The sequence below is a fragment of the Halichoerus grypus genome, chromosome 4 (assembly GCF_964656455.1).
Source record: "Halichoerus grypus chromosome 4, mHalGry1.hap1.1, whole genome shotgun sequence".
In the NCBI taxonomy this organism is placed as follows: domain Eukaryota; kingdom Metazoa; phylum Chordata; class Mammalia; order Carnivora; family Phocidae; genus Halichoerus; species Halichoerus grypus.
This window is the reverse complement of record NC_135715.1, coordinates 126537256-126564214: the sequence shown is the minus strand read 5'-3', so window position 1 is coordinate 126564214 and position 26959 is coordinate 126537256. Positions and strand designations below refer to the sequence as shown.

At 35.3% G+C, this 26959-nt stretch overlaps 1 protein-coding gene and 1 long non-coding RNA gene across 9 annotated transcripts in view; one reads left to right on the top strand and one right to left on the bottom strand.

Annotated features, from left to right (window-relative positions):
- KCNH7 (potassium voltage-gated channel subfamily H member 7) overlaps window positions 1-26959 on the top strand; it is a 639535-nt gene that overhangs the window by 136046 nt on the left and 476530 nt on the right. For 4 of the 8 annotated variants that reach the window (XM_078070889.1, XM_078070890.1, XM_078070895.1 and 1 more), the window contains exons 1-2: window positions 18141-18440; window positions 20348-20578. In XM_078070889.1, the coding sequence (XP_077927015.1) occupies window positions 18365-18440; window positions 20348-20578 (307 nt within the window). In that variant the 5' untranslated portion in view covers window positions 18141-18364. Of the gene's footprint in view, window positions 1-18140; window positions 18441-20347; window positions 20579-26959 lie in introns of those variants that run through there. The other 4 variants (XM_078070892.1, XM_078070891.1, XM_078070893.1 and 1 more) reach the window with 2 other exon arrangements.
- LOC144381619 (uncharacterized) lies at window positions 15920-18269 on the bottom strand. The gene is made up of 3 exons (XR_013447162.1): window positions 18133-18269; window positions 17536-17984; window positions 15920-16055 (listed from the first exon to the last, which is right to left on the bottom strand). It is a non-coding gene; the product is annotated as an uncharacterized LOC144381619 (long non-coding RNA).

The following is a 26959-nucleotide window of genomic DNA, read 5'->3' as shown; positions in this document are numbered from 1 at the left end:
AAGCTACACAGCTTAACAACCAAAGAGTTATGTACAGTCACAGATGTGAAAATATTCGTACCTGCAGATCTACTGTATTCTCCATTTCCAAAGTTACAGTTCTCTGATTAGCAAGTCATAGATTATGTACAATCATGTTCAGTTCGTGACATAATTGACAAGGCAGCAAAAATACTGATCCTATCAGTTGAATCACCATATGGTGATTCCAGTTTTGGTGAGAATAGTAGGAAATCATTATGCTCATTTGATATAACAGGATGAAAGAAGGTGAAATCATAATCATAATCTAGGTAAAAGGTAGTTCTGTGTGTATTTGTGGTTCTGTTAATGTGATTTGCTGTTGTGTTACCTTAAGGTAACAGGATTTGTGGGCATTTGAAAGAATTTCCTCCAAATAATTTCCTATTATATCCTTTAAATTTTGCTATTAGCAATTGTGTTTTTGATTTAAATATTGGAAATCTAAGTGCTTCTGAAATGTATTGGGTCACTAAACATCTAAAAATGTGTTTGTCAGCATGTTTTCTTTGGGGAATTATATGAGGGTATAGAATGAGGGTGTTGTGTAACTTGAGCATTTGCATAGTTTCTCAGGACCTTTGCATTTGACAGAGAGGGATAAAATTCTGTGGTAGAAATTTCAGATATCAAAGACAACCTGTTAAAGAATCTTTCTAACCTCTTGAGGGTGGCCATGGTACGTAGTTCTGCTCAAAGAGTCATAGGCGATAGTTTGCTAGGTGGGATTTCTGAGACTATGAAGGCTTTTTTAATTTAAAAAAAAAAAAAAAAGGAGGGCAGATTCAGCTGGTATACCCTTTTACGCCTTTTTTTGTCTGCTTTTTTCTTCTTCCCCTAACTCATCTTGCTTGGAATGCTGATTAGGGGCTATGTTGTAGTCATGAAGAAACAAATATGAAAAAAATATTAAAGCGTAAGATAGGACAACTCTGTCTCTAATGGCATATGCTTGAGCTGTACTGCCCAGGACTTCCTAACCAGGACTTCTTATGGCTTGAGACTAATAGACTTCTATCTGAGTCAAGCACATTAATATAGAGTTTTCTGTTGCGTGTAGCCAAGTGAAATTCTAACAGATACACTTTCAATCTCCCCACGCAGGGGACGGCCTCCTCCATCACTTACTAATCTTGTTGCAATGCCAAAGCCAATTGGATAACCCAGGAGAATGCCAGTGTCACATTGCTTAATACTGCTTAATACTGATACCAATGTTACCTTTTGTAAAGGTGAAGGATTCTAAAACTATCCTGACTGTTTATTATGGAAATTTATTCAACATAAAAAATGCCACACATGAACAACATAATGCCCAAGGTGTTTTTTTTCATGGACTATTTAAACAATCATTTAGAGCAAAGAATTCCCATCTGTATGTCTTTTTTCTCCTAGGTTTATTTTTAGCAGGTTTCATAATGTAGTGTCTGCCAGAATAAGGTAGAAGAAACCCTATTTTGGCCCATAATGGTGCATGACAAAATATCATGAAACAAAAGTAAAAAGAATTGAAAGGAATTTTCTTGACCTGAATTTATTCTTTAGATTATGGTTAACAGCATAATGAGAGATGACAGTAAAAAATGATCTGTCAGGGAAAATGATCCAGTATTTTCTGCAATGTAGCATTATGCTATGAAATCATAATTTAGATTTTTTAAAAGGTAAGAAATTAAATCTTTAAAAATATAGTAAGAAGAATGTATTTAGCAGGTGAGAATTATTTCCAGTACTTAATTCTATCCAAGATTAACAATGTTAATGACTAATTTAATGGAACTACAGTTTTGTTATTTAGATTAGCTTTCTGTGTAAAATACATTAACAGTATTCGGCAGAAGAATTTAATGCAGAAGACTTGAAATAAAATATTAGCATGAAGAGTTTCATAATTATATTTTGTCCAGCAAGAGACAGAATATTCAGTCAAGACAAATTAGAGCAAGAGAAATGGAAATTTATCTTTGAAAAGATTAAATATGTCCACATTGGGTAAAAGCATCTCAAAGAATTTCAAAATCCAAAGTGCTGTAAAACATTACCAAAATGTGCTTGAATATGCAGTATGGCTTACATATGCAGTGTTGGTTAAAAAGAAACATTCAAATTAGTTATCAAATTTAGAAATTTAACAGATTTGGAAGAGGGAGTCTGTTTTAGCAGTTAGTAAGGGTATGGAATTCATGTATTAGTTACAAGGTTGGGAAATAAACTGAACTGAACTCATTTTGTGACCAAAAGCATCTTCTCCATCTTGATTTCCTTAGCTGTAAAACTGAGCTGATAGAGATCAGTGGTTCTTGTTTCCTTAACCTGCCTTACTCCATGGGCAGGAAGTTCCCTTGAAAGTCAATGCAGAGAAGGTTGAAGAGAAAAGGGCACTAAAAACAAACATTATTGCACATGCAGGTGTGTATGTATAAGCCCTAGATTTTACTGTTGTAATAATGACAACTTGCAACTATGATCACATTTGGTTTGTAGTCAAGCACAGCTATTTAATTGCAAATATGTATTTTCATTTAATGGTTCCAAGGCAGAACTGATTTTATATTGTCAATAAGTATTTTACTTATGCACATGCTTATTCTTCTTTATAATGTCATTAAAATAGATGGCAATTTGTAGTAAATTATTTCTAGATACCTTTATAGTACCAAGCATATGATATAACTGTATATCAATCTGAATAAAACACATCTATGTTTCTTTAGAAATAGAATCTTATCGATACTTGGAAATAAGGTATTTCTTTTATGCTATGTGGGGTGGTGTGAATTTTGGTGGTACTGTTTTAAATGATTATTGGATCATTTAAAACAGTAGGGATGGCCATCTTCCAGAAAGGTGATGGTGAACTCATGATTACCTTCCTTCTTTCTTTCCCTCTTTCATTCTTTCCCCTATTCCTTCTTTTCTTTCTACCCCTCCTTCTTTCCTTTCACTCTTGCTTCACTTTTCCTTTCTCCTTCTCTTGCTCCTTGTATCTGTCCCCACCTGTCTTCCTCCATCCCATCCTTCTCTTTCTTCTCTCCTGTCACTTTTTCATCTTCTCTCCTTCCCATCCCCATATCCTCCCATCTCTTCTCTTTCTTTCTTACTGTCCTGATTCAGTTCTAACCATTCATCCCCCTTGCTTCTCTTTCTTCCTTTCATGGGTCCTGCCTCCTTTCCATCCATATATTCATGTGTTTATCCTTCATGCTTTCCTTACTTCTTTCTTATAACAAACGTTTATTGGATACTTACTACATGCCAGATGGCATGCCCAATATTAGGCATCCTGAAATAAATAATACATGATCTCCAAGGAACTGAATGTTTACAAGGAGGAAAGAAAAATGTAAAACTTATTAGTAAAAACATAAAGAGGAAAGAAGTATGGGTTAGAAAAATGAGGATTGTGAGCAATATTCCATTTCTATCCTCCATTTCTACTTTCAGAAACCGCTTATAGATATCTAGTGCCGCCAGTGAGCATCCCCCCTACTGTGATACACTGTGTTAGATCTTATCACAACTGTTAAGACTTTCTCTCTGCAGATCTCAGCTCTTTCTTTTAATAGCTCATCATATTGTCCTAAGAAAGTTCGTTCTGAAGAGACCTTGAATTAGTCGAACACCAGAGATTTACTTGGGCTTCTCAAACCCTGCATATTCTTAAGAAAGACCTGTCTTCATGCCTGGCCCTTAGTTCAGCTCCAGGGAACTGACCTGAATCCTTGGAATATCGTGCCTGATAAAAATGTTTTTGTTTCCCTGAGGTCTTGGGCCATTCTGTCAATCTGATATCTTAGAGGCCTGGAGACCGAGTAGCTGAGGTCAGTTGTATGAGCATTACATATGTGACTGATCTACAATAAAAACCCTGGGCACCAAGTCCCAGGTGAACTTGCCTGGTTGGCAGCAGTTGCACATGTGGTCACATGTTTTTGGGGAAAATTAAGCCTGTCTCCATGTGGCTCTACTGGGATGGGACACATGGAAGTTTGTGTTTGGTTCTCCTGAACTTCATCCATGTGTCTTTTCCCTTTGCTGATTTTAATGTATATCCTTTCACTGTGATAAGCTGTAACAATGAGTATAATAACAACTTTATGAGTTTTTTGAGTCCTTCTAGTAAATCATGAAGCCTGAAGGTGGTCTTGGGGAGCCTTAAGACACCAAGAGTTAACTATTTCATTTACTACACTTTCTACAGACCACACATAATACTGCAGTTATGTAAGTATGATACCATTGAGCACAATTAGGTGAAAGTGTATGGAATCACTGTGTTTTGTTTCTTACAACCACATGCAGATCCACATGTACAATAAAATACATCTCAAGATCTCAAAATAAAACTTTTTTTTGTACACTCTTTGAGCTGTACCCTTAAAGTTGGTGCTTTTTTAATGTCAATTATATCCCACCAAAAGTTGATTTTAAAATTTCTGGATTCTGACACAAATATTCTAAGAACTTGCAGAACATGCCACTACTATCAATAATAGAGATTGGAAAAAGTTCTAAATTACTTTATTACAAGATCCTGGTCCTTGCCCTTCCTATAGTAGCCGGAAACATTTATGCATTCTCTTGATTTTGGTTTTTATTAGTAAATCAGCTTTTCATGCTTTTCTACTTAAGTTTAATGTGTTCTCCAGAGGTTCCCTAATCCCTCCCCACAAATAGGCTTTTGTAGGGCAGCCTCATCTTTCTGCCAGAAGTACTCAAACACACTGTAAAAACCAGTTAGACACAAACTGGAATTCCTCCTTCAAAGTAAAGACAAATTTAATAACCCTACTAAACTCAAAATATACTAAGTGCTTATTTAATGATAATGTTTTACCAGGCATTTCAGAAGTTATTAAATTATATAAAACATGATCCATACCTTCAGGAACATTATTGTAGCTCTGCTGTTTGCTAGCTGTGTGATCCTAGTTAAGTTTCTTAACTTCTTTGAACCTTAGTTCTCTTGAATATAGAGTAGTGAAAATAAGAGAATTTACCTTATAAGTTGTGAGGATTAAATAAGTTTCAAAGTGTTACATAACAATACAAAGAAAGTAGCTTAATGGGTGGAAAAGAGTGTACATACACCATGGGCTTCAGAAGTGCAGAGAAAAACAATGATTAGTCAGGGAATTTTAAAGATTGTGGGACATGAGTAACCTGTGGAGAAATTAGGTGGGGGTAGAGGAATATAAAACCCTAATAACAAGGGAGGATATTTGGCATTGGGTTAGAAATGATAGTGAATTTACAGTGTTATGGTGGTACATGGGGATATATAGATGAAGAGGACAATTATAGAGAGCTTTTCATAATGAATAAAGTTTAGATATTTTATCCAACAAGTAATAAAAAGCTACTAAAATTTCTAATATGGGCACAATAAAAAGTTGGTATTTCAAAGAATATGAATATGATATTAATCAGTAAGACAGTTTAGAGTTACATAGTTTGAAAACAGGGGAAAAATATAGGAGACTACTTTGATGATCCAGATATGAAGTGACTCGTTGCCGGAGGCAGGGGAAACATACCGTAAGAGACTCTTAATGATAGAGAACAAACAGCATTGATGGAGGAAGGTGGGTGGGGGATGGCTAGATGAGTGATGGGTATTAAGGAGGGCACTTGTGATGAGAACTGGATGTTATATGTAAGTGATGAATCACTGAATTCTACTCCTGAAACCAGTATTGCACTGTATGTTCATAAAATTAAATTTATATAATAACTAAATATTTAAATAAATTATTATTAAATAATTATTAAATAAATAAGTAAATATTTAAATAAAACTTTTTAAATTAATATTTAAATAAAATAATTATTATTAAATAAATATTTAAATATTTAAATAAATTTAAATAATAACTAAAATTAAAAATAAAAAAAACAGATATGAAGTGAGACAAGTCTGAAATCTTAAAGTTTGGACCCAAGAAATTGAATGAAAGAAATTAAACTAAATTATTATAGTAAATTAATAATTTAACCTATGGGTGCTTGGGTGGCTCAGTTAAGCGTCCAACTCTTGATTTCTGCTCAGGTCATGATCTCAGTGTTGTGAGATTGAGTCCCGTGTCAGGCTCTGTACTGGGCATGGAACCTGCTTAAGGTTCTCTCTCCCTCTCTCTCTACCTCTCCCCACTTCCTCCCTCTCAAAAAAAAAAAAAAAACTTTAACCTAATACATTATTTTTATTGAAGTATAATTAACATACAGTGTTATGTTTAGTTTCAGGCATACAGTATAATGATTAAACAATTTTATATATTACTCAGTGTTTATCACAATAAGTGTACTCTTGTCCCCCTTTATCTAATTCACCCATATCCCCCACACGCACCTCTCCTCTGGGAACCTCCAGTTTGTTCTCTATATTTAAGAGTCTGGGTTTTTTGTTTGTTTGTCTCTTTTTTTTTCTTTGTTCACTTGTTTTGTTTCTTAAATTCCACATATGAGTAAAATCATATTGTCTTTCTTTCTTTGACTTATTTCACTTAGTATTATACCCTCTAGGTTCATTCATGTTGTCACAAATGGCAAGATCTCATTCTTTTTATGGCTGAGTAATATTCTATTGTATATATATACTACACCTTCTTTATCCATTCACCTACCAATGAACATTTGAGTTGCTTCCATAATTTGGCTATTGTAAATAATGCTGCAATAAACATAAGCATGCATATATCTTTTCAAATTAGTGTTTTTGTTTTCTTTAGGTAGATACCCAGGAGTGGAATTACTGAATCATATGGTAATTCTATTATTAATTTTTTGAGGAACCTCCATACTGTTTTCCACAGTGGCTGCACCAATTTGCATTTCTACCAACAATGCACAAGGGTTTCGTGTTCTCCACATACTCACCAACACTTGTTATTTCTTGTCTTTCTTGGTTTTAGCCATTCTGATGGGTGGGAGGTGATATCTCATTGTGGTTTTGATTTGTGTTTCCCTGATGATTAACAATGCTGAACATCTTTTCAGGTGTCTATTGGCCATTTGTATGTCTACTTTGAAAAAATGTTTGTTTGGGTCCTCTACCCACTTTTAATTGGATTATTTGTTTTTGGGGGGTTGCTTTAGAAGTTCTTATATTTTGGATATTAACCCCTTGTCAGATACATCACTTGTAAATGTCTTCTCCCATTCAGTAGGTTGCCTTGTTGTTTTGTTGATGATTTCCTTCACTGTGCAAAAGCTTTTTATTTTGGTGTAGTCCCAATAGTTTAATTTTGTTTTTGTTTCCCTTGCTTGAGGAGACATATCTAGAAAAATATTTCTATGGCCAATATCAAAGAAATTACTGCCTATGTTTTCTTCTAGGATTTTTATGATTTCAGGTCTCACATTTAGGTCTTTAATCCATTTTGAGTTTATTTTTGTATGTGGTGTAAGAAAGTGGTCCAATTTCATTCATTTGTATGTAGCTGTCCAGTTCTCCCAGCACCATTTGTTGAATAGACTGTCTTTTCCCAATTGTATATTCTTAACTTCTTTGTCATAGATTAATTGACCATAAGAGTGAGTTTATTGATGGGCTCTCTATTCTGTTCCATTGATCAATGTGTCTCTTTGGCCTAATACATTATTAAATGGCAATAATAAGATCTATGTGCTTTTTCTTCTTTATTAAAGAGAATATATGTTGATTTAATGGTTCACTAATGGTCTGTAACTATTATACATGTCATTATTTCTTTTCAATGGGAATTTATTGTTTTCTTCTCAGCAGATGAACAAATGACTCATTATTACTAACAATATATCAAATATACACTGTGAATTATTTACTAAATTTGTTACACAATGATCTTCACACTAATCATTCAGCAAATAATTGAGAATATATACTACATACTATATTAGGTATGGTTAATATATGATCTTTTATTTATAAGATAATATTTTAGGATTGTGAGGCTTGAATTTCTCCTATTTTCGCTTTCATTTTTACAACTAGATAAATATAAACACTGCAATACTAATATAAAACACTTCCGTCATCCCCCAAATTTCCCTCTGGGCCCTCTATATTCAATCCTTTTCTTCATTCTCTACCCTCTGACAGCCACTTACCTATTTCTATTAGTATAGTTTTGCCTTTTTAAGAGGAATTTTATTTTAATGGAGTCACATAGTTGGTATGCTTTTATGACTGACTTCTTGCCTTTAGTTCAGTGTTTTAGAGATTCATGCATATTGTTGAGTGTAGATTGTTCCATTTTATTCCTCAGTTGTGTGAATAAACCACAATTCTTTCATCCATTCACTAGTTTTTGGACCTTTGGGGCTGTTATGAATAAAGCTACTCTGAACATTTATATACAAGACTCTGTTTGGACTTCTGTTGGGGCATGTGGTAAAATATATGCTTAATTTTATGTGAAAGTCTTTATAAGAAACTTTATAACTTTTGTAGGAAACTTATCTCAGTAGTGGCTATACCATGCTTTATTGCTACCAGCAATGTATGAGAGTTTCACCTGTCCCACACCTTCATCAAAACTTGGCATTGTCAAACATTTCTTGTTAAATTTTAGCCGTTCTATTGGGGATGAAGTGGAAGCTAATTTTGGTTTGATCTTTGTTTTGCTAATGATTAATAATGTTGGACATATTTTTTTTTGAAAAACTGACCTCAATAATCTTAACTTCCTTTCTTTTTTTTTATTATGTTATGTTAATCACCATACATTACAACATTAGTTTTTGATGTAGTGTTCCATGATTCATTGTTTGCGTGTAACACCCAGTGCTCCATGCAATATGTGCCCTCTTTAATACCCATCACCAGGCTAACCCATCCCCCTGCCCCCCACCCCTCTAGAACCCTCCGTTTGTTTCTTTTTTTTTTTTTTTTTTTTTTAAAGATTTTATTTATTTATCTGAGAGAGAGAATGGGAGACAGCATGAGAGGGGAAGGGTCAGAGGGAGAAGCAGACTCCCCGCCAAGCAGGGAGCCCGATGCGGGACTCGATCCCGGGACTCCAGGATCATGACCTGAGCCGAAGGCAGTCGCTTAACCAACTGAGCCACCCAGGTGCCCCTTCCTCCGTTTGTTTCTCAGAGTCCATAGTCTCTCATGGTTCGTCTCCCCCTCCGATTCCCCCCCTTCATTTTTCCCTTCCTTCTATCTTCTTTTTTTTTTTTAACATATAATGTATTATTTGTTTCAGAGGTACCGGTCTGTGATTCAACAGTCTTACACAATGTTGGACATATTTTCAAGCGCTTATTGACATCATTGTATCTTCTTTAGCATGGTGTTTACTCAAATATTCTACACATTTTTATTGTTTTTTTTCTTATTATTGACTTCAAGAAAACTTTGTACATTCCAGATAGAAGCACTTTATTGGAGATATGCATTACAGTTTTCCCCAATCTTTGGCTTGCTTTTTATTCTCTCAAATGGTTTTAATTTTGTTGAATTCCAACTTACTTTTTTTTCTTTATAATGTGGGCTTTTTTCCTGTGTGTTCTATTTGAGAAATCTTTGCCTACATCAAAATCATTAAGATTTTTTACTGTTTTCTTCTAGAAATTTTATAGATTTAGCTTTCATGTTTAGATATAGGATCTATTTTGATTTAATTTGTGTTTGTAGTGTGACATAAGTGTGATTTTTTTCCATATGGCTTTTAATTGTTCTAGCACCAGTTATTGAAAAGACTACCCTTTCTCCATTTAATTATCCTAGGCTCATTTGTTGAAAATCTAATAGTCATATACATTTGGGTTTATTTCTGATCTTTCCCTTTGGTTCCATTGATCTATGTATCTATTTTTACACAACACCACATTGCCTTTTATTAATGTAACATTGTAGTGAGCATTGAAATCAGATAATTTAAGTCCTCCCACTTAGTTCTTCACTTTTAAAATTGTTTTGGCTATTTTAAGTGGGAGGGGCTTCATATACATTTTAGAATTGACTTGTTAATTTCTATAAAACTGTTGGAATTTTTATTATGATTGTATTGAATCTACAGATCAATTTAAGGAGAATTGACATTTAAACAACAGTAGGTATTTTGATCTATGAACATTGTGTATCTTTCCATTTTATTTATGCCTCCTTTAAATTTTTTCAACAACATTTAGTAATTTTTGGTGTATAAGATTTGTTTATATTTTTAAATATATCCCTCTATGTAGCCTTTAATCTCTAGGCTATTTTAAGTTGTCTTGTATTTTAATTGAATCTCCAAATATTCATTGGTAATATATAAAACATGCAACTGATTTTTCCATTTCTGCATGTATATTACAAGCTTGATAAACCCAATTATTACTTCTAAGGCTTATTGTGAGTTAATTAGGATTTTCTGCCCAAACAATTATTTAGTCTATGAATAAATATCATTTCACGCCTTCCTTTTCAGTGTGTGTAACTTTTATTTATTTTTTTCTGCCTTTTCCCAGTGACCACAGTCTTCAGTGGAATGTTGAATAAAAGCTGTGAGTGAACATCTTTTCTTGTTCCTGATCTTAGGAGGGAAATAATTTTGTTTGTCACCATTAGGGATCATATTTAAAAAGGCTTTTAAAGATGCCTTTTATCATGTTGAGGAAATTCTCTGGTATTCCTAACTTAGGTTTTGTTTTTTTTAAATGATAAATTGAAATTTATTATTGTCAGGGTTTTTTTTCTACATCTGTTAACAAGATCACTTTTTTCTTTTTATGCCAATATGGTGATTTTTAAATATCAAACCAACTTTAGATTTTTGAGAGAAACCACTCAGTTTTCTAAAATTTAGGTGAGGGAGGTTCACATCTGTGTTCTATGAGGGTGAGTGCTCTGAGGTCTCTTGTAATTTGGTTGCAGTATATCATTTCTCTCATGATCTGGAAATTTTCCCTCTTCTCCTTTCTGTAAAAATTTCTTTAGAATGGTATTATTCTTCCCATCAATGTTTCATAGAATTCACCAGTGAAGCCACTGAAACTGGAATTTTCTTTTTAGGAAAGTTTTAACTGCAAATTTAATTTTAAAAAAATAATTATTGAACTATTCAGGTTATCAATTTCTTTTTGAGTGGGTTTTCTTAATTTATATCATTCAAGTTGGTGTGTATTTCATATAATTTGACAAATGTGTAGGTGTAAAGTTTTTCATAATTTTAAAAATTATTTTTTATATGTCTGTAGGATTTGAAGCATTGATTCCTTTTTTATTCCTGATATTGGTAGTTTATGTTTCCTTTCTTTTTTTCTTTTTTTTTCTGATCCTTCTGGGTAGAAATTTATTAATTTTATTGATCCTTTCAATGAACCAATTATTGTTTTCATTGATTTTATCTATTGTTTTCTGCTTTCTATTTTATTACTTCAGCTCTTTATTATTTTCCTCCTCATGCACGATTTGTAGGGTTCTTTTTGTTTGTTTGTTTTGGTGTGTTTTTGTTTGTTTGTTTTTCATTTTCTATGTGGGGATCTTAGATTATTGATTTGATACATTTCTTTTTTTAAAAAAAATGAGCAATTCTATGAATTTCCCTTGCAATTCTGCTTTAGTTGCATCTGACAACCATGTTTCATTTTGGAAAATTTGTATTATTGTGTCCTCAATTTCACTTTTTTTTTTTTTTTTTTTGGTAGTGTTGAATTGCTCTTAAAGTCATCCCTAGTACTTTTTAAAAATTTTTAAAAATGTTATACATACATGTCTAGAGTTTGATTTGGATCTTTTTTATATCTTCCATTTCTTTTTTTCATCAGATTCATGTTTTTTTTCTAGATTTTGGACGTTGATAGTATATTTATAATAACTGTGTAATGTCCTTATCTTCTAATTCAATCATCCATATTCTTTCTGGTTGTTTCTATTGATTGATTTTTCTCTGTATTTATTTATTTATTTTTTGCGTGCCTGATAATGTTTGGTTAGATGCTGCACATTATTAATTTTGTGTCATATATGCTGGATCTTATTGTATTCCTTTAAATATACTGGTCTTTGTACTGAGACATCATTAACATATCACTCTAATAATTTTGAGACTTGCTTCTGAGCTTGATAGATCAGTCTCTACTTAAGGTTTCATTTCACCTCTTAATGCAGTAACTTTCTGAAGAGTGTCACCAGTGCTCCAAGCATTAGTAGGTTTTTCATTTTAGATAGTGGCATAAGCAACTATTTCCAGTCCTGTGTAAGCTTTGGTAATTGTTATGCCAAATGCTTTCCTTAGTTTTTCTCTCTAGTCTTGGGTAGTTTCCTCACACACTTGTGCAAATCAGATGAGACTTGAGTTGACATCTATGAAGATATCTGGACCTCTCTTTCTGTGCAACTTCCTTCTCTCCATCATTCTGCTCTGAAAATTCAAGCTGCCTTGATTTCCCTGAACTTCAGACTTTGTCTCCTCAATTCAGTCCATTGAGCTCTGTTTGGTTTCCCACTTCATGTACTCTGGTCTGGAAATTCTATTTAGCTCGTAAGCTGGGGCAGCCGTAGGGCTCACCTTGTTTTTGCCCTTCCTTCAGGAAACGGTCTCCTGTGTTTCTTATTGTTCAATGTCTAAACACTGTTGTTTTCTATTTTTGTCCAATTATACAGTTGTTAAAAGTAAGAAGTTAAATTCTGACTCCATTACTCCATCCATTATGAACAGATCTGGAAGCCCAAATGATAGTTTTAGAATTATTTGTTTAGGACAAATCTAGTTCCTGGTGTACACATTTGCTTAAAATTATAGAACTTTTATAGTGCAATAAATCTGTCTAAAGATATAAGGACATTTAAAAAAATAACTAAAGAGTATTTATTCTAGAAGAGAAGCAATGCAATTTAGTGTAATTCTAGGAAAAGCTATGTATTTTTACAATGTGCAAAGGCCAGTCAAGTTAGATTTAATGAATACAACAGATAATCTGGATAACAAAGAGTGCACTCGTTAACTAAGAAACAATTTTAAGGTTTACAGATATAAAATAAATTTCATCCACTACCTCAGTCTTCAAAAAAGCTATAATTTGTTAAAAACTGACTCATTTTTGGTCCCATGTGATAAATTACTTATAAATTGAGTAAAGAAATCATCTCTAAAACAACCTTATAAATACACTTAATCAAATACTCACCTAGAATGCCTATATAATTTTTTAACAAACTTAGATTTCATAAATTATAAGAGTTACTAGGTCATTATTTTCATATATCAATTACTGACAAATGTATTAACAATCCACATATGAACAGATTATCTTCTGCAAGAATAGGTGGCATGTTTTAAGGAAGTGTCTATTGACACCTTACTCCTGGGGCTCCTAGGTGGCTCAGTCAGTTAAGCATCTGACTCTTGATTTTGTCTCAGGTCATGATCGCAGTGTTGTGAGATTGAGCCCCATGTGGGGCTCCGCACTGGGTGTGGAGCCTGCTTGGGATTCTCTCTCCCTCTCCCTCTGCCCCTTCCCCTTCCTCTCTCTCTCTAAGAAAACAAAACAAAATAAAAAAAATACACCTATTCCTCACAGAGAAAACCTTAGTCTTACAGTAAGATTTACATATACTCAATGAGATGAGGCAAATATTAACCATTTGCATAAAAACTATAATGTGAAGTATCTTATTACAAAAGTATCGCAGGTAAAGTAATAACCATTTGGATTAAAAGCAACATATAAATAGATTATGTTATCAGGAAAGGATCTAAATTTTCTGAAGGAATGTTCTATTTTTTAACTATGCATGCTTATGTTAATGTATTAGAAATAGTCACTGTTATTAGTCCAGATCACTCAGACTAATGAATACAGTATGATTTACCTACTCCATACTCTACCTTAATTTTCATGCCCCAAACACACACCACTAGCCCCACCTTAATCTAAAATAATTAAGTCCTATATGTTAATATTAATATTATTAATTTACTAATTAAAAAAATATATAGTGCTTAGATTATAGGACAGCTGTTATTTAAATGTTCACTACTTGCTGGAGTTTGCACTAATCACTTTATATCCATTTTCCTATTTATTCTGTACAAAAAGAAAAAGTTAGGGATTGTTATACTGATTTTAGAAAGAAGTTATGAATAAGAGAGCTTAACTATTTTCATTGGTTTCTGCTATAATGGCAATTTCAAGTTACAACTCAGTTTTTTTTTTCTGCCCTTTACTATCCCATGCTGCACAGAAACATTGTTTTAATGGATGACCTCAAAATTTCTGCCTCTTATTATTTTAGAGCTATGTATAATAATACAAGCCAAAATTTGCCTAACTTGTAACTGTAAAGCCAGAAGTTTCTAAGGTTAAATGTGACCCAGTTACTAGAATAATACCCAGGACCCCCATAGGAGGCCACACTAAAATACCCTCTATAATGTTGCATTATGCTTATGAGATTATTAAACTAATTTTGCCAAATTAAGACTTCACTTTAATTTAATTGATTTACAGTCTATATTATTCCAAAAGTATGAAAAAATTACATTGCTTATTTGATTTCAAAAATTTTCATTCTTTGTCAATATAAGAATGCCACTTACATAACCCATAATGGTTGCTACTATTTCTCTAAAGATTCAAGCATTAATGTATGATACTTAAATAATTGCAAATGCAAAGTTCTTAAGCCGGGCTTCATTAATTCTGTGGACTTGTATACAGAATTTTGTGTGTATGAAATTTATGGAGTACTTACTATGTGGTAAACACTTTTAAAAAGTTTCTAACATACTATAAATACTAAACTACTTAATCTTACAGTAACAGGGACAATTAAGTAGTTTTAAGAATATATTGGAATCTATTCTGTATCTTTGCCCATAAGTAGATTGTGTTGAGTGTTAAACTGTACACTTGATAGGATTTTAATGTTGAATTCATGTGCTTTGTTCAATATTTGGACTTCCAAAAAAAATTCCCAAATACTAAAAACTTACAAAATCTGGCTTCAACACAATATCTGAAGTGTGCTTTTATAGATGGTGGGGATGAGGGGAGGGGTAATTTTCCAGCTAGCAAGCAGCAATGATTATCATCTTCTGGTTTGATTCTATTATTGGCTGAATATAGATTGATGTACTTGTCTCCACTGTACCAATGTATAATGCATGAACACGATTACTGGGGTAATTTAGAAACAGGATGCCTTTAATCTTCTGCTCAGATCAATCAATTACAATACATAGGTTGTAGAATGTCCTATGATCTTACACTGAATCCTTAATAGAACTAATCTTAGAGCTAAATGAGGTCGGGAAAAATGTGAAGGCCACAGAGATTACTAATATGAACATAGACAATGGAATTTCAACTATCCTGTGTTTAATTACTCAGAACAAACAAACAGAGACCACTCTGAAGGTTGTAGAGAAAGAAATAATATATCAGGGAGCAAAAAAGCCACTTTTTCTCTTGAAGCGCCACTTTTCCATCTTTAAGGAGGAATTCAAAGGTTTTGAGACTCAATAAACTGTGAAAGTATCAAATTCATACTAGAAACAGTTTGCACTGTTACCTTTTGCATGTCAATACATCTTGTCATATGGCAGATAAATCTGTTTCAAACTGCATTTGGAAATGCCTCTTTCCCTTTAAAGCAATATTCACTCACTGAATTTACTTGTGATTTGAAAAAAGGAATAATTTGCCATATGACCTTGCCATAACCTACTGTGTTATTTGATTATGCCTTTATACTGTACCTGAGACCTTAATTACAATCTGCACAATATGAAGTTTGTTTAGTTTTCTCTGGAGTTCTTGATGCATTTGAGAAGAATGCATTTGAGAAGAATGCATTTGAGCTTGGATTTAGCTAATAAGCTAAGTAGAAAAAGAAGGTGTTTTAGATATGAGGTGCAAATAGCACTGTGGGTATCCAGTGAAGACAAGTAGTGTATGTGAATGTATCAGGGCCACTTGCCTGAGTTTGCTGTTTTATTGTCTGTGGCTGGATGTAGGCAGCGAGCAATTCCTGACGGCTGAGTCAGAGTCAGCACCACGGATAGCTCCGCACGTTTAACACCTGGGAGAGGAACTCCAGCTTTTCACAAGCCCAGCTGCAGCTAGGAAACAGAATGATAGAGTGATCAACTTACACTGCAAAAGGGAATAAAATAAAGCTGTACATAGGAGGAGGGTGCCTTTTTATGTTCCGAGAGAGGGAACTGTACAGATTCAAGAAAGCCCAAGCTACCATAAGAGCCTACGGGTTGTCATAGATTGCTTCTTTTTTTAAGTAAAGCTAATTAACCTGAAAAGTCAACATTCCCAGGCAGTGTCTCACGTTTCTAACTCATTTTCATTACTCTGACATGAAAGGGTAAGAATTGCTTAGGTTATTTGGGTTTTTGTTTGTTTGTTTGTTTTGTTGTTTTTTTGTTGTTTTTTTTTGGTTAGGGGATATTTTTTTCTTGGCTGTGCTTTCTGCAACATAAAGTTAAAGTCATGTTTATTTCCTCGTTATTTATTGCAATCCACATGATTCACCCTCCTAAACTAAATCTCCCTCTCAGCCCTTTTCAGTTCCATCCTCATTTTTTTTTTTCACTTCAGATTTGAGTTTGTAACTGAGAAAATATGAACCCGACTAACTCAGGGCATAGGCAAAACAGGCTAAGTAGTTGCAAGAACCCCCAACACTATCGTGCAGCTACATGTTTTAATAGAGGACTTAGGACTTTTAGCGGCAGCTGGAAACAAGAGGTTTGTCCGTGTTCTAGTAGTTCTGTAGGTTGGTAGCAGTAGCAAATTCCATTTAGAGAAAGGGACGTGGAGAGAGACTATTAAAGGTTAAAGGAGATAACATAAATGAAGGGAAACGAAGAAAGAAAAACTAGAAAATACAACTTAGAAAACATCCTTTTAGCATGGCTTGTCACATTTTATTTCCTAAGTCTCCAGGAGGACTATTTAGACAGAAGTGTACGCACACGTGGGATTCTTGCCTTGACAGGCTCTGAGAAACAAGAACGAAGAGGACTGTATTCTGCTCCTTGAATGCTTCCCCATCCTAAACGAGATAATTTCCTAGAAATAGTGGAAGAGAGTAAGTAGAATGGTGTTCCTAGTGTGTTCAGGAAATAAGTAGCATTGGAGGTCACACCAAGGCTGGTAACTCTTAGCCCCACCCACCTTTTGTTCCTTCCCCCTTGCGCCCAGCCTCGCCTATTTCAAACATTTTCCTTGTTTTGTACCGGTTGCTCGCACAGTCTCTGGCCTTCCCATCTTTCTCGCAGCCTCCAGCACCTAGAGACCCAGTCAACCCCCAACGTTGCAACTCCTCAGGGTTTCAAGCAATGAAACCGGGCATGCCCAGCGGCGGCGCCAGCAGCCTTTAGTCTTTGGGAAATTTGGCTCAGCTCCGGGCAGGGACTGGAGTGCCAATTCAGCTAGGGCTTCGGCGCCCACCTCCGCGGAGTCCGGGGGATCCGAGCTGCACCCTCAGGCTAAACCTGTACCCTTAAGTGGCTCATCCTCAATCTTGAAACTCCCGAACGCCACCAGAGCTTATAAATAGTCCTCACTGAAGGACTGTTTTCCCACCTGTCTTTTCTTTGCAGCTAAGGGTGTTTTAGCTACTGCGGCGTGAGGAGCTCAGGGATGGAGCCCTGTGGCTGGTGGCCGTGGAGATCACCTTCCCAGAGTAGCTGTTTGTCACTGAGTTTTGGAGATTTCTTGGCTGGCTTCCGCTAAAGCACGCTTGAGTAATCCGAGCTGTGGCGGCGCCCAAGCTCTCGGGATAAAGGGTGTGTGTGTGTGTGTGTGTGTGCGCGCGGGTGTGTGTGCGCGCGCGCGTGCCTGTGTGTGTGTGTGTGTGTGTGTGTGTGTAGGGGAGAGGGCGGGGAAAGAAACGTCAACTCCCCCCAGCCCCCCAGCCTCCTTTTCTTTCTCGCCTTCCTGCAAAAGCCGCACGAGTCTTCCATCCCCCCTCGGCCATCCTCACAGCTCTGGGCAACCGCCAGGTTAAGCCCATTTGCACTGGGAAATTGGCGCTGTTTGGGAGAAGAGAAACAGATCGATTGCCCTTGTGACTCCCCGCCCCTCTCCCACCCCACCCTACCCCTACCGCTCCCTCCCTCCCTCCCCCGCCACCCCCCTCACCCCGCCTCCTTCCCTCTCCCCACCCCCAAACCCTCTCACCCGCGGCAGTCCGGTGCGGGGGCCCCCTCCGGAAGGTGAAGGGGATGGATTGGACTCCGCTGGGGAAAGCGGGTGTCTAGAAGTGGTGCTAATGGGAAGAGATTTCTGGTTTCAAAAGAGGATGCTCTGCCACAAAGAGCGGCTTGCGCGCTGGCCTGGGCTCTAGCCGAGGAGAGATCCCGGGAGAACTCCAGAGCTCGCGGGGAGCGCTCCTCGGAAGACCGGGGTCAACATGCCTGTTCGCAGGGGGCATGTGGCACCACAAAACACATTTTTGGGGACCATCATACGGAAATTTGAAGGGCAAAGTAAGTTCATTTGTTCTCTTCTCTCTCCCTCGCTTTCTGCTTTGACGGTGCACTTGGCGTTCGCAGCGTACAGGCTGAGGAGCCGGCAACTCCGGGCTCTTGCAAGTTATACAAGCTGTGAAACCAAGCCAGGAGGTTCGAAGGCAGCAGGAGTGTTCTCCCCCAGATATTAATTCTGATTTACATTTTAGATTATGGTCTCCATTATAGGAGGCAATCTGATCCTCCTCTCCCACTGCTCCATTATCTGCCTTGCTACTTAATGTCCTACTCTTCTACTATCTTAAAGGGAACGTACTAGTATAACATGGGTTTATATTTTGAGGCTGTTTAATTGTACACTTTTTGAAAGTCAGGAGTAGAGCCGAGCATACCACTGGAACAAGAGAATGTAAATGGTAGCAGCGATGTAAACGGCTATGCAAACTATATTTTTACCTTGGTTAAATTGCAAAGCTGTGGTATGACAGGGTTGCTTGCTTGCTGTTAATTTATAGAAGCTAAACTTTGCATTGAATCAATGCAAATATATCCCAAGAAGGATTATTTGGAAAAAGCGATATCTGATCCGTACTAGTTCCCAATGCAAATGGTTCATTATTCAAAGCAATATTTCTGCCTCTTTATCATTTCCTTAAATTTCCATCAAGAAATTTGAAAATTGAAATGTAGTAAGTAAATCCCACAACTGAATGCAGAGAAATTTAACATTCTCATGTGGACTAACTATAAGGAATGAATTATTGTTATATAAATATATTAATTTTAAATCCTTGTTAATTTATGTTCAGCATTTCCTTAAAACTACATTAACACGAAGTTATGTTGTACATTTTGCAGTTATTTTGGCTGTATTCACTGTATTTAGTGACATGAGGATATAGTACCTTGTGTACAAAATAAACTAGTATACCCTGTTCACATTCTATATGGAAATAGTAAATATAATTTATAATTAAAATTTAATAAGCCCTTTGTATTAAAATACCTACTACTACACAAGAATTCAAGGTTCTCCCAAAGTAAAAGTGAAAAGGTGTTAACCTGATAACTGTGTAAATATTTTTATCTTCTGGAAAATATGTATTATGAAAGGTGAATCTTTGAATTATTGAACTGTTAATTAACGTGAGATAGTTTTATTGCTAATAGTTTCATGTTTTGTTTTGTTTTTTAATATGATGAGTGTGTAGTATGCCTTAGAGGGATAGAGAAAAGCCAAATCCAAAAATAATAGCTACTTTGAGAAAGTTGTAATTTTAAGGGCCAAGGTTGAGGTGAAAAATCTGTCAGCTACAGGATGTTTCATTGTTTGGCTTTGAAAATATTTATCTTACAATTAAATGGCATTCTGGAAATATCAATGGGACAGTTGCTTGTTTGAGTGTGCCTTAGGACCCTTGGGAGTCACAAGGCTTGAGAACTAGACTATTTGGGAAATTACATTCTCAAAATTTGAAAAGTAGTTCCTTAACACTTTTTGTTAAAACTGCTTAGGACCATTAGTTTCATATTTAGGGTTTTTGTTTTTTTCCTTTTAAAACCCTGGGCAGGGGCGCCTGGGTGGTTCAGTCGTTAAGCATCTGCCTTCGGCTCAGGTCATGCATGATCCCAGGGTCCTGGGATCGAGTCCCGCATCGCATCAGGCTCCTTGCTCGGCAGGGAGCCTGCTTCTCCCTCTCCCACTCCCCCTGCTTGTGTTCCCTTTCTCGCTCTCTCGCTCTCTGTCAAATAAATAAATAAAATCTTTAAAAAAATAATAATGTTAAAAAAATAAAACCCTGGGCAGTTAGCAATTTGGGAAGCACCTGCATTTTAGATCTCCTATTATGCAACAATTTGCTCCAGTGTTTATGAAAATCTTGTGGAAGCTCTCTAAAAGATGTCTTACCATCTTCTTATTACAGATAAAAAATTTATCATTGCAAATGCCAGAGTGCAAAACTGTGCCATCATCTACTGCAATGATGGGTTCTGCGAGATGACTGGTTTCTCCAGGCCAGATGTCATGCAAAAGCCATGCACCTGCGACTTTCTCCATGGGCCTGAGACCAAGAGGCATGATATTGCCCAAATTGCCCAGGCATTGCTGGGGTCAGAGGAGAGGAAAGTGGAGGTCACCTACTATCACAAAAATGGTAAAGTTCATCTATTTAGAATTCCTTTTATTTGATTCCATTGAATTGAAATTTTGACAACTGATTACTAAAAGTTCATATGCAGAGAAGCTTCAAATATTCAGTTGTAGGTGTTTTTGCTTATATATTTTATACATTTCAGGATTCAAAAATATGGATAGTGTCATTAGTGGACTAGTAGGAACAATTTCTTCTTTGAATAAGGGTACTCTGTACTCTTCAAAAGTGTAGTAACTTACTATCACTGAGGACAAAGTGCCACAAATCATTCTACTCTCTCCCCTTTCTAGGGAATAATATAAAGGCCAATAATTTACTGATTGCATTGATATGTATTTGGTAGGAGAGAAATATAGAGTTTTATCTGCTTGAACTTGAAAATATTTCACAGAGAAAATCTTGTTGAAAACTGTATATCTGCAACTAAAACTATTGCAGTTATAAATGTTTCTTGGCTTTTCAGCTTTATTTGATAAAAGCTTTAAAGCTTTATTTGCAACACCTCTTGTTTCTTTTGCTCCTTTTTATACAACATTAAGGGTGATATATAAGAACTTCAAAAATTGGTCTAGTAAGCTTATGTATATTCAGATAATAAAAGCTGTTCATGTATTCAAGAATTGTCCTAAAATAAGAAATGGACAAAAGGAACTAAGATACTGTGGAGTTATTTGTACTCATTTTTCAGCTGCAACAAAACTGGCGTCTCAAACTTAAGGTCATACTTCAACTTCAAGGGCACTCCTCCTTCTTTCAGGTTTACTATGGGAACACAATATGTTAGACCTATGATAGTTCTCAAAAAATACTCATTTAATAGACATACACTCATTAAATATACCATTTTTGTATATTAACTCACATGTATGAATATTCACATATACCCATTTAAAAGAATACATATTCTCAAATGTGCACAGTTACTGATATTTGACAATTTAGTGCTTAAAGATAAATCAGCTAAAAATGCATGTTGTAGTTAGTTTTATTGATGTTGCCTTGTCATTTTTTTTTTTTTTTGCCATTGACAAATCAGTGAGGCAGAGGGATATCTAGTCAGATTTTCAGGAAACCCTTAGTCTTGCAAATGAGAAAATGAGTGATGTGTTATAGCTTATATCATATACTGATTCATCATTTGATAAAATACATGGCAGAAATTCTAGCACGGAAAAGGTTTAACTCTTCCTCTTATTTTCTTACAATTAAATATTTTATGATAGAAAATGTAATTCTTAATTACTAGATTTTCCTTAACATCAACTTGAATGAGTATACGTGGCAAACTGTGATTAGAAAAACAGGTTTGTATAACTTTGGAGTAATCTGGAATGAAAACAATTATATCATTATCAGCCAACATAGAGATTGTTTTTAAAGTTCTTCTTATCCTGCCCCCCCACACCACTTTTCAATCAGTAGTGTTGGCTTTCTAGAAATAGCCTAATTGCTCTGTTGTCTTGAAAGCATTTCTTGGACTAAGGCTCTCACTACCTAAATGCAACTCATCTTTTTTGTGAGTATATCTGATGCCAACAATTTGGGCTTTGGAATAATTTGAATGTCTGACATTTTTTCCCCATCTGAATATTTATCATGATGTTGACACAGTTTACATTGTGGTTATACAGGGCATATTGATCCACATTTGGTCATTATGTTTTTTGGGACATTTCAGGATTTTTTTTAACTTACAGAATTTAAGTATAAAATGAATCTGGACTGTTAGGATCACTTAGATACTCCCCATATTTTTTTAGACAATATTCTGAAATGAAAGTTGTTATTTATTATACTGCAAGTAGAATGATGTTATTTCAAAACCTTGTGTGACTTGTGCAATGTGAGTGTGTAAAGTTATCTCAAAACACCTAAGAAAGGCAAGTAAATGTGGAATTACAAATGGGAATGTAAAAGTTTCTACAGTGAAGATGCTGGTACATTGATTAACGCACATCTTTCTACCTGAAGGATGCACTTGGTTATATGAATTAAAACCTTCTTGTTTTAGACGAGGATTTACTTGAAAGCTTGTTTAGGTATATAAATATCAGCCTTTGGTGATGATTTTGATTCTGTTGGCTTTATTTTCAGATTTGACTCAGTCTACAAGGACTTGGTAATCTTTAGAGCTAATGACAAATGCTGCCTATTTCACTTTTATTAATATGGGATACATGAGATGATGGGGTGATGGGCCAAGCTTTTTTTTTTCTTTTTCCAAAGAGAAAGATTTATTTTATGACCTTTTTAGATTGCAAAGACACAGTCAGACTTATTTGCTTTGAATGTAATCAACCTGTTTTTGAGACTAGTTCAGATACCTTGAATAGAATCTTCAAAGTGCATTGGTTTTATTCACATGGCAACTGCAAATTCAGTCAGAGCTTGTGAAGTTCAAATGCTTTGATAGTCTTGCCTCCTAGAGACCTGCCAACCACTCTATATTTATAAAAGCAGGAAGGGATAAAATCGCCAACATTTTGTATTGGTTTGTTTCTCAGTCTCCTTAATTCTTTATTATTGAGGTCATTTACTTTGGGGAAGTTCTTGGTTTCTTAAGTATGTACAGTAAATGCTTCCTTTATTTATTTTCTATTTAGCACTTTATAGGAGTACAGATAGGAATGTAATAAGCACAATGAGCAACTTAACAAAAAGTTGAGATATTGTTTCCACTTTTTCCATTCACTCATGCTGGTGTAGCAAAAACATGAGCATGGTATTATTTCTGAAAGCTTGTTTTTCAGACTGGCCAGAGGCTTTATGTTTAAACCCATGATTTATGTAATGAGTTCACATAGATGAGTTACATGATCACTCTTAGGAAGCAGCACTTCCTACCATCCTACTTTATGTGATTTTACCAGGTACAATTGAACTTGCTGTTTACCAGAATATCAATTTTTAAAAACCTAGTTATTTGCAATAGGAATATTTGACAGCCCTTCCTTTGAGGATTCTATTTTACAGTTTAAGTCATTATTTCATAAATCATTCTTGGCAGCTGTGAAATATTGCTTGAGGTGATAAAGCTGTAAATCTTTTGACATAAAGCTCTAATTATACAAAACTATAATTACACTGAGCCTTATATAAGGATGGGTATGTATTTTAATAATATAATACATTCACTTTAAGCTCAACTTTTTAGGGGCACCTGGCTGGCTCAGTCAGTAGAGCATGTGGCTCTTGGTCTTGGGGTTGTGAGTTCAAGCCCCATATTGGGCATAGAGCTTACTGAGAAAATAAAAACAATTTTTTTAACATTAGATTGGATTGAGGAATAACAAACACTTCAGTTATTAAACTAGATCGTAGTTTGAAGCTGATGCTAATACTAAGGAAACAGAGAAATCGGTCATCTTTCAGTTTATTGCTTGTCAGGTTTGGAGTGTGTCATGGAATAGAGCTAGCAGTTGAAGTGCCTATCCACTTCAGGCATACGTAGACATGTGATTTTTATCTTAAATTATCAAGCAACTCTAAACATTTGGAAAATCAAAGTAAGTTTCTCCAAAAGAAATAAAGGTCTTAACTCAGTAGGAAAACAGGACATATACAATGCTTTCTTTTTAGAGGTAGGAACATTCTTATATTTTTGCCATTATGCTCTCAGACATGGTACAATGGCAATTTCATTAACAAATCAGAAATGTCCCTATCTTTGCCTTGCTTTCAAAGAACTAAAGGATGAGAGGAGGCCGAGGGAAGTCCTTTCTTGATCCAGACAGGGACCAGATCCAGACAGGGCACCAGTCATGTTGGGACAAAGTTCCAGAGGCAGTGTTTGAGTCGGCTAAACTCCAAAGAGGTTTTGGTTTGATAACATTAAATCTACCATCTCTGAGAGTTTTTTGGAAAGAACTATAGAAAGTGTTACGTTGTTGGAAGTAGAGGTGAAGGTGTGTACCGAGTGCCACCACCTCTCTTTAAGGTAATGTTTTAGGCACTAGAGGAACATCCTATTGGAGGAGATGCAGAAGAAGACAAACTCATTTCTGCTTTCAGAATATTTGTAATATGGAGTGACTAAGGTTCACTTCTATCTTCTAAACCCCAAGATGTTTTCATGAAACTGTTTTTAAAGGAAAAAGAATAGACTAAGAAATTAAGAAGCTTTTATATAAACAGAGAACAGAATTTAGGATTAATCACCACTCTTTATCTCCCCACTATAAAATAAACTTGTGTTTGTGTATTTCCTGTCTCCTTTTGTTATTTATATGTAATAACTAACTTATTAAAGGGAGCAATGTAGTTTACTTAGAACTTTAATAGCTCAAAAGTAAATCCTATAATAGTTCTATATAAGTTATATGACATGTAAAATATTTGACCTTCATAATTTCTGAATTGTGTAGTAGAGATACAGATGGCAGTTTTTAGAGAAGAATGGAAATATATTCTATGTATGTGTAATTCAAGCAATAAGAAAAATTTTCAGGGAGTATCTTGCCTAGAATTTATTTTGGTGTTCATTTTAACTTTTTGTTTATACATTCTCATGTTTCATCCACTAGAGTACTGTAACAGTAATCTTAAAATATTGTCTTTCATATACCTAAACTTTGTAACATCTCATGGACTCTGGATATTATCTACTCTTAAATTTGATCACTGTGTTTATTGAGAAACTAAGATTTCTCTAGAAACATTTTCTTCAAAATTTGAAAACTTTATTTTACTATTATCCCAAATGAAAACAAAGTGTCCCAAAACTGTAGTTGGGCTATGCTCATCAGTCCCCTTTTTACCACCCACCAGCACCATACCTCTTGCAGCTCTGGTGCTAAAAAGAAGCTGCGTTGTCTGCAGGCTTCAGAGATAACTGCTCAGTTATTTTCACACCCAAGGGACTTGAGAACAGGGTCAGTTTAGGGCGATAGGGATAGCCTAGCCTTCATGGGAGGAACTGACTTCTCTGGCTTCTAATGGCTTTCAACATTGTTTTTATTTTTATTTTTTCACTATAAATAGTCACTAAATCAATTACTGGCAGTCAGCAGCTAGGAGAGTCCTAAGATAATTAATTCAGGAAAGGAGCAGTTGAAGTATGAAATGTTAAGACATCAACATTCACCTGGCCATATAAACTAGAAACCTCGGGGTTGGATCAATTTCTGTTTTGTTTTTTCCTCCCTCTCCTCCCTAAACCCAACTGGTCACCAATTCCTTTCAATATTTACATCTGAAATATCTCCCAATGTGACCTTTACTTTTCCATCACTACCAAGTGCCCTAGTTGAAGCCCTTTTCATTCTTCTTTGAGAATATTGAGGATTGAAGTTTTCCTCCCTTTGCAGTCCATTCTCTACAATGCCATCAGAGAGCTATTTCTGAAACAAGAGTCACTACACTGGTGACTTACTGGAGCCAAGCATCACTGTAAATAAGTTTCATATATTAAATAATGAGTACAACGATCTCATAAAACATATACTCGCATCATCCCCATTTTATGAGAAAAAGCACTGAGACCCTGAGAAATGAGTTCACCGAATCACACAGCTTATAAGTGGTGACGCCTGAGCCCTTCACAACTTTGCCATATTTGCTGCTCAGTGCACTTATGATACACATTGACTTAAAAACCCTATCTTAACTCATTAAGACTCTCAGGATATAGTTCTAGACTCTTTAATAGGATTTTTCATCCCCTTCAGAGTTGAATTTGCTTGGGTTTTTAAGTAGGGTATGTTTAGAGGAACCAGCTGAATTCACAGGTCTGACCAAGTTTACCTTCCTTGCCCCTCAGTTACTTTCTTGATAGATCCTTGGACAATAACATGCACTTTGTTAGCCTGATTGGATGTGTTGTATACAATAAAATACATAGCATTATTTCTAGCTTGGTCTCTTGCCCATAATATATACTCAATAAATATCAATTAGTTGAATATCTTGCCAACTCCATTTCTCTTACATATCTTATGTTTCAATAATATTTGACTGCTCTGAGTTTCTCAAATAAGCCCTGCTCTTTTATGTCACTGAGGCTTTGCTCATCCTTCAGAAATTTTCTTTCATCTGTAATAAACAGTGGAAAGCCTCATTGAATGGATTGCCTTTCCCTCAGCTTCTCACCCTAAAGAAACCATTATCATCCTTCCAAAGACAGATCAAAAGATTCAAAAGACTTCTCTGTGAAGTCTTTCCTGATGCCCCCCCCACCTGCTCCAGAATATTAACTTAACATTCCTCTGTGTCTTAACAACACTTGGTTCTAACCTCCAGTGTAGCACCTGAAATGCGCTACATATCATTACATATTACTGTAGTTAACTTTATCTGTTTTTTAAAGTTCATTCAAAGAAAATATTGAGTCTTATTAATTTCTTTTTTTTTAAGATTTTATTTATTTATTTGACAGAGAGACAG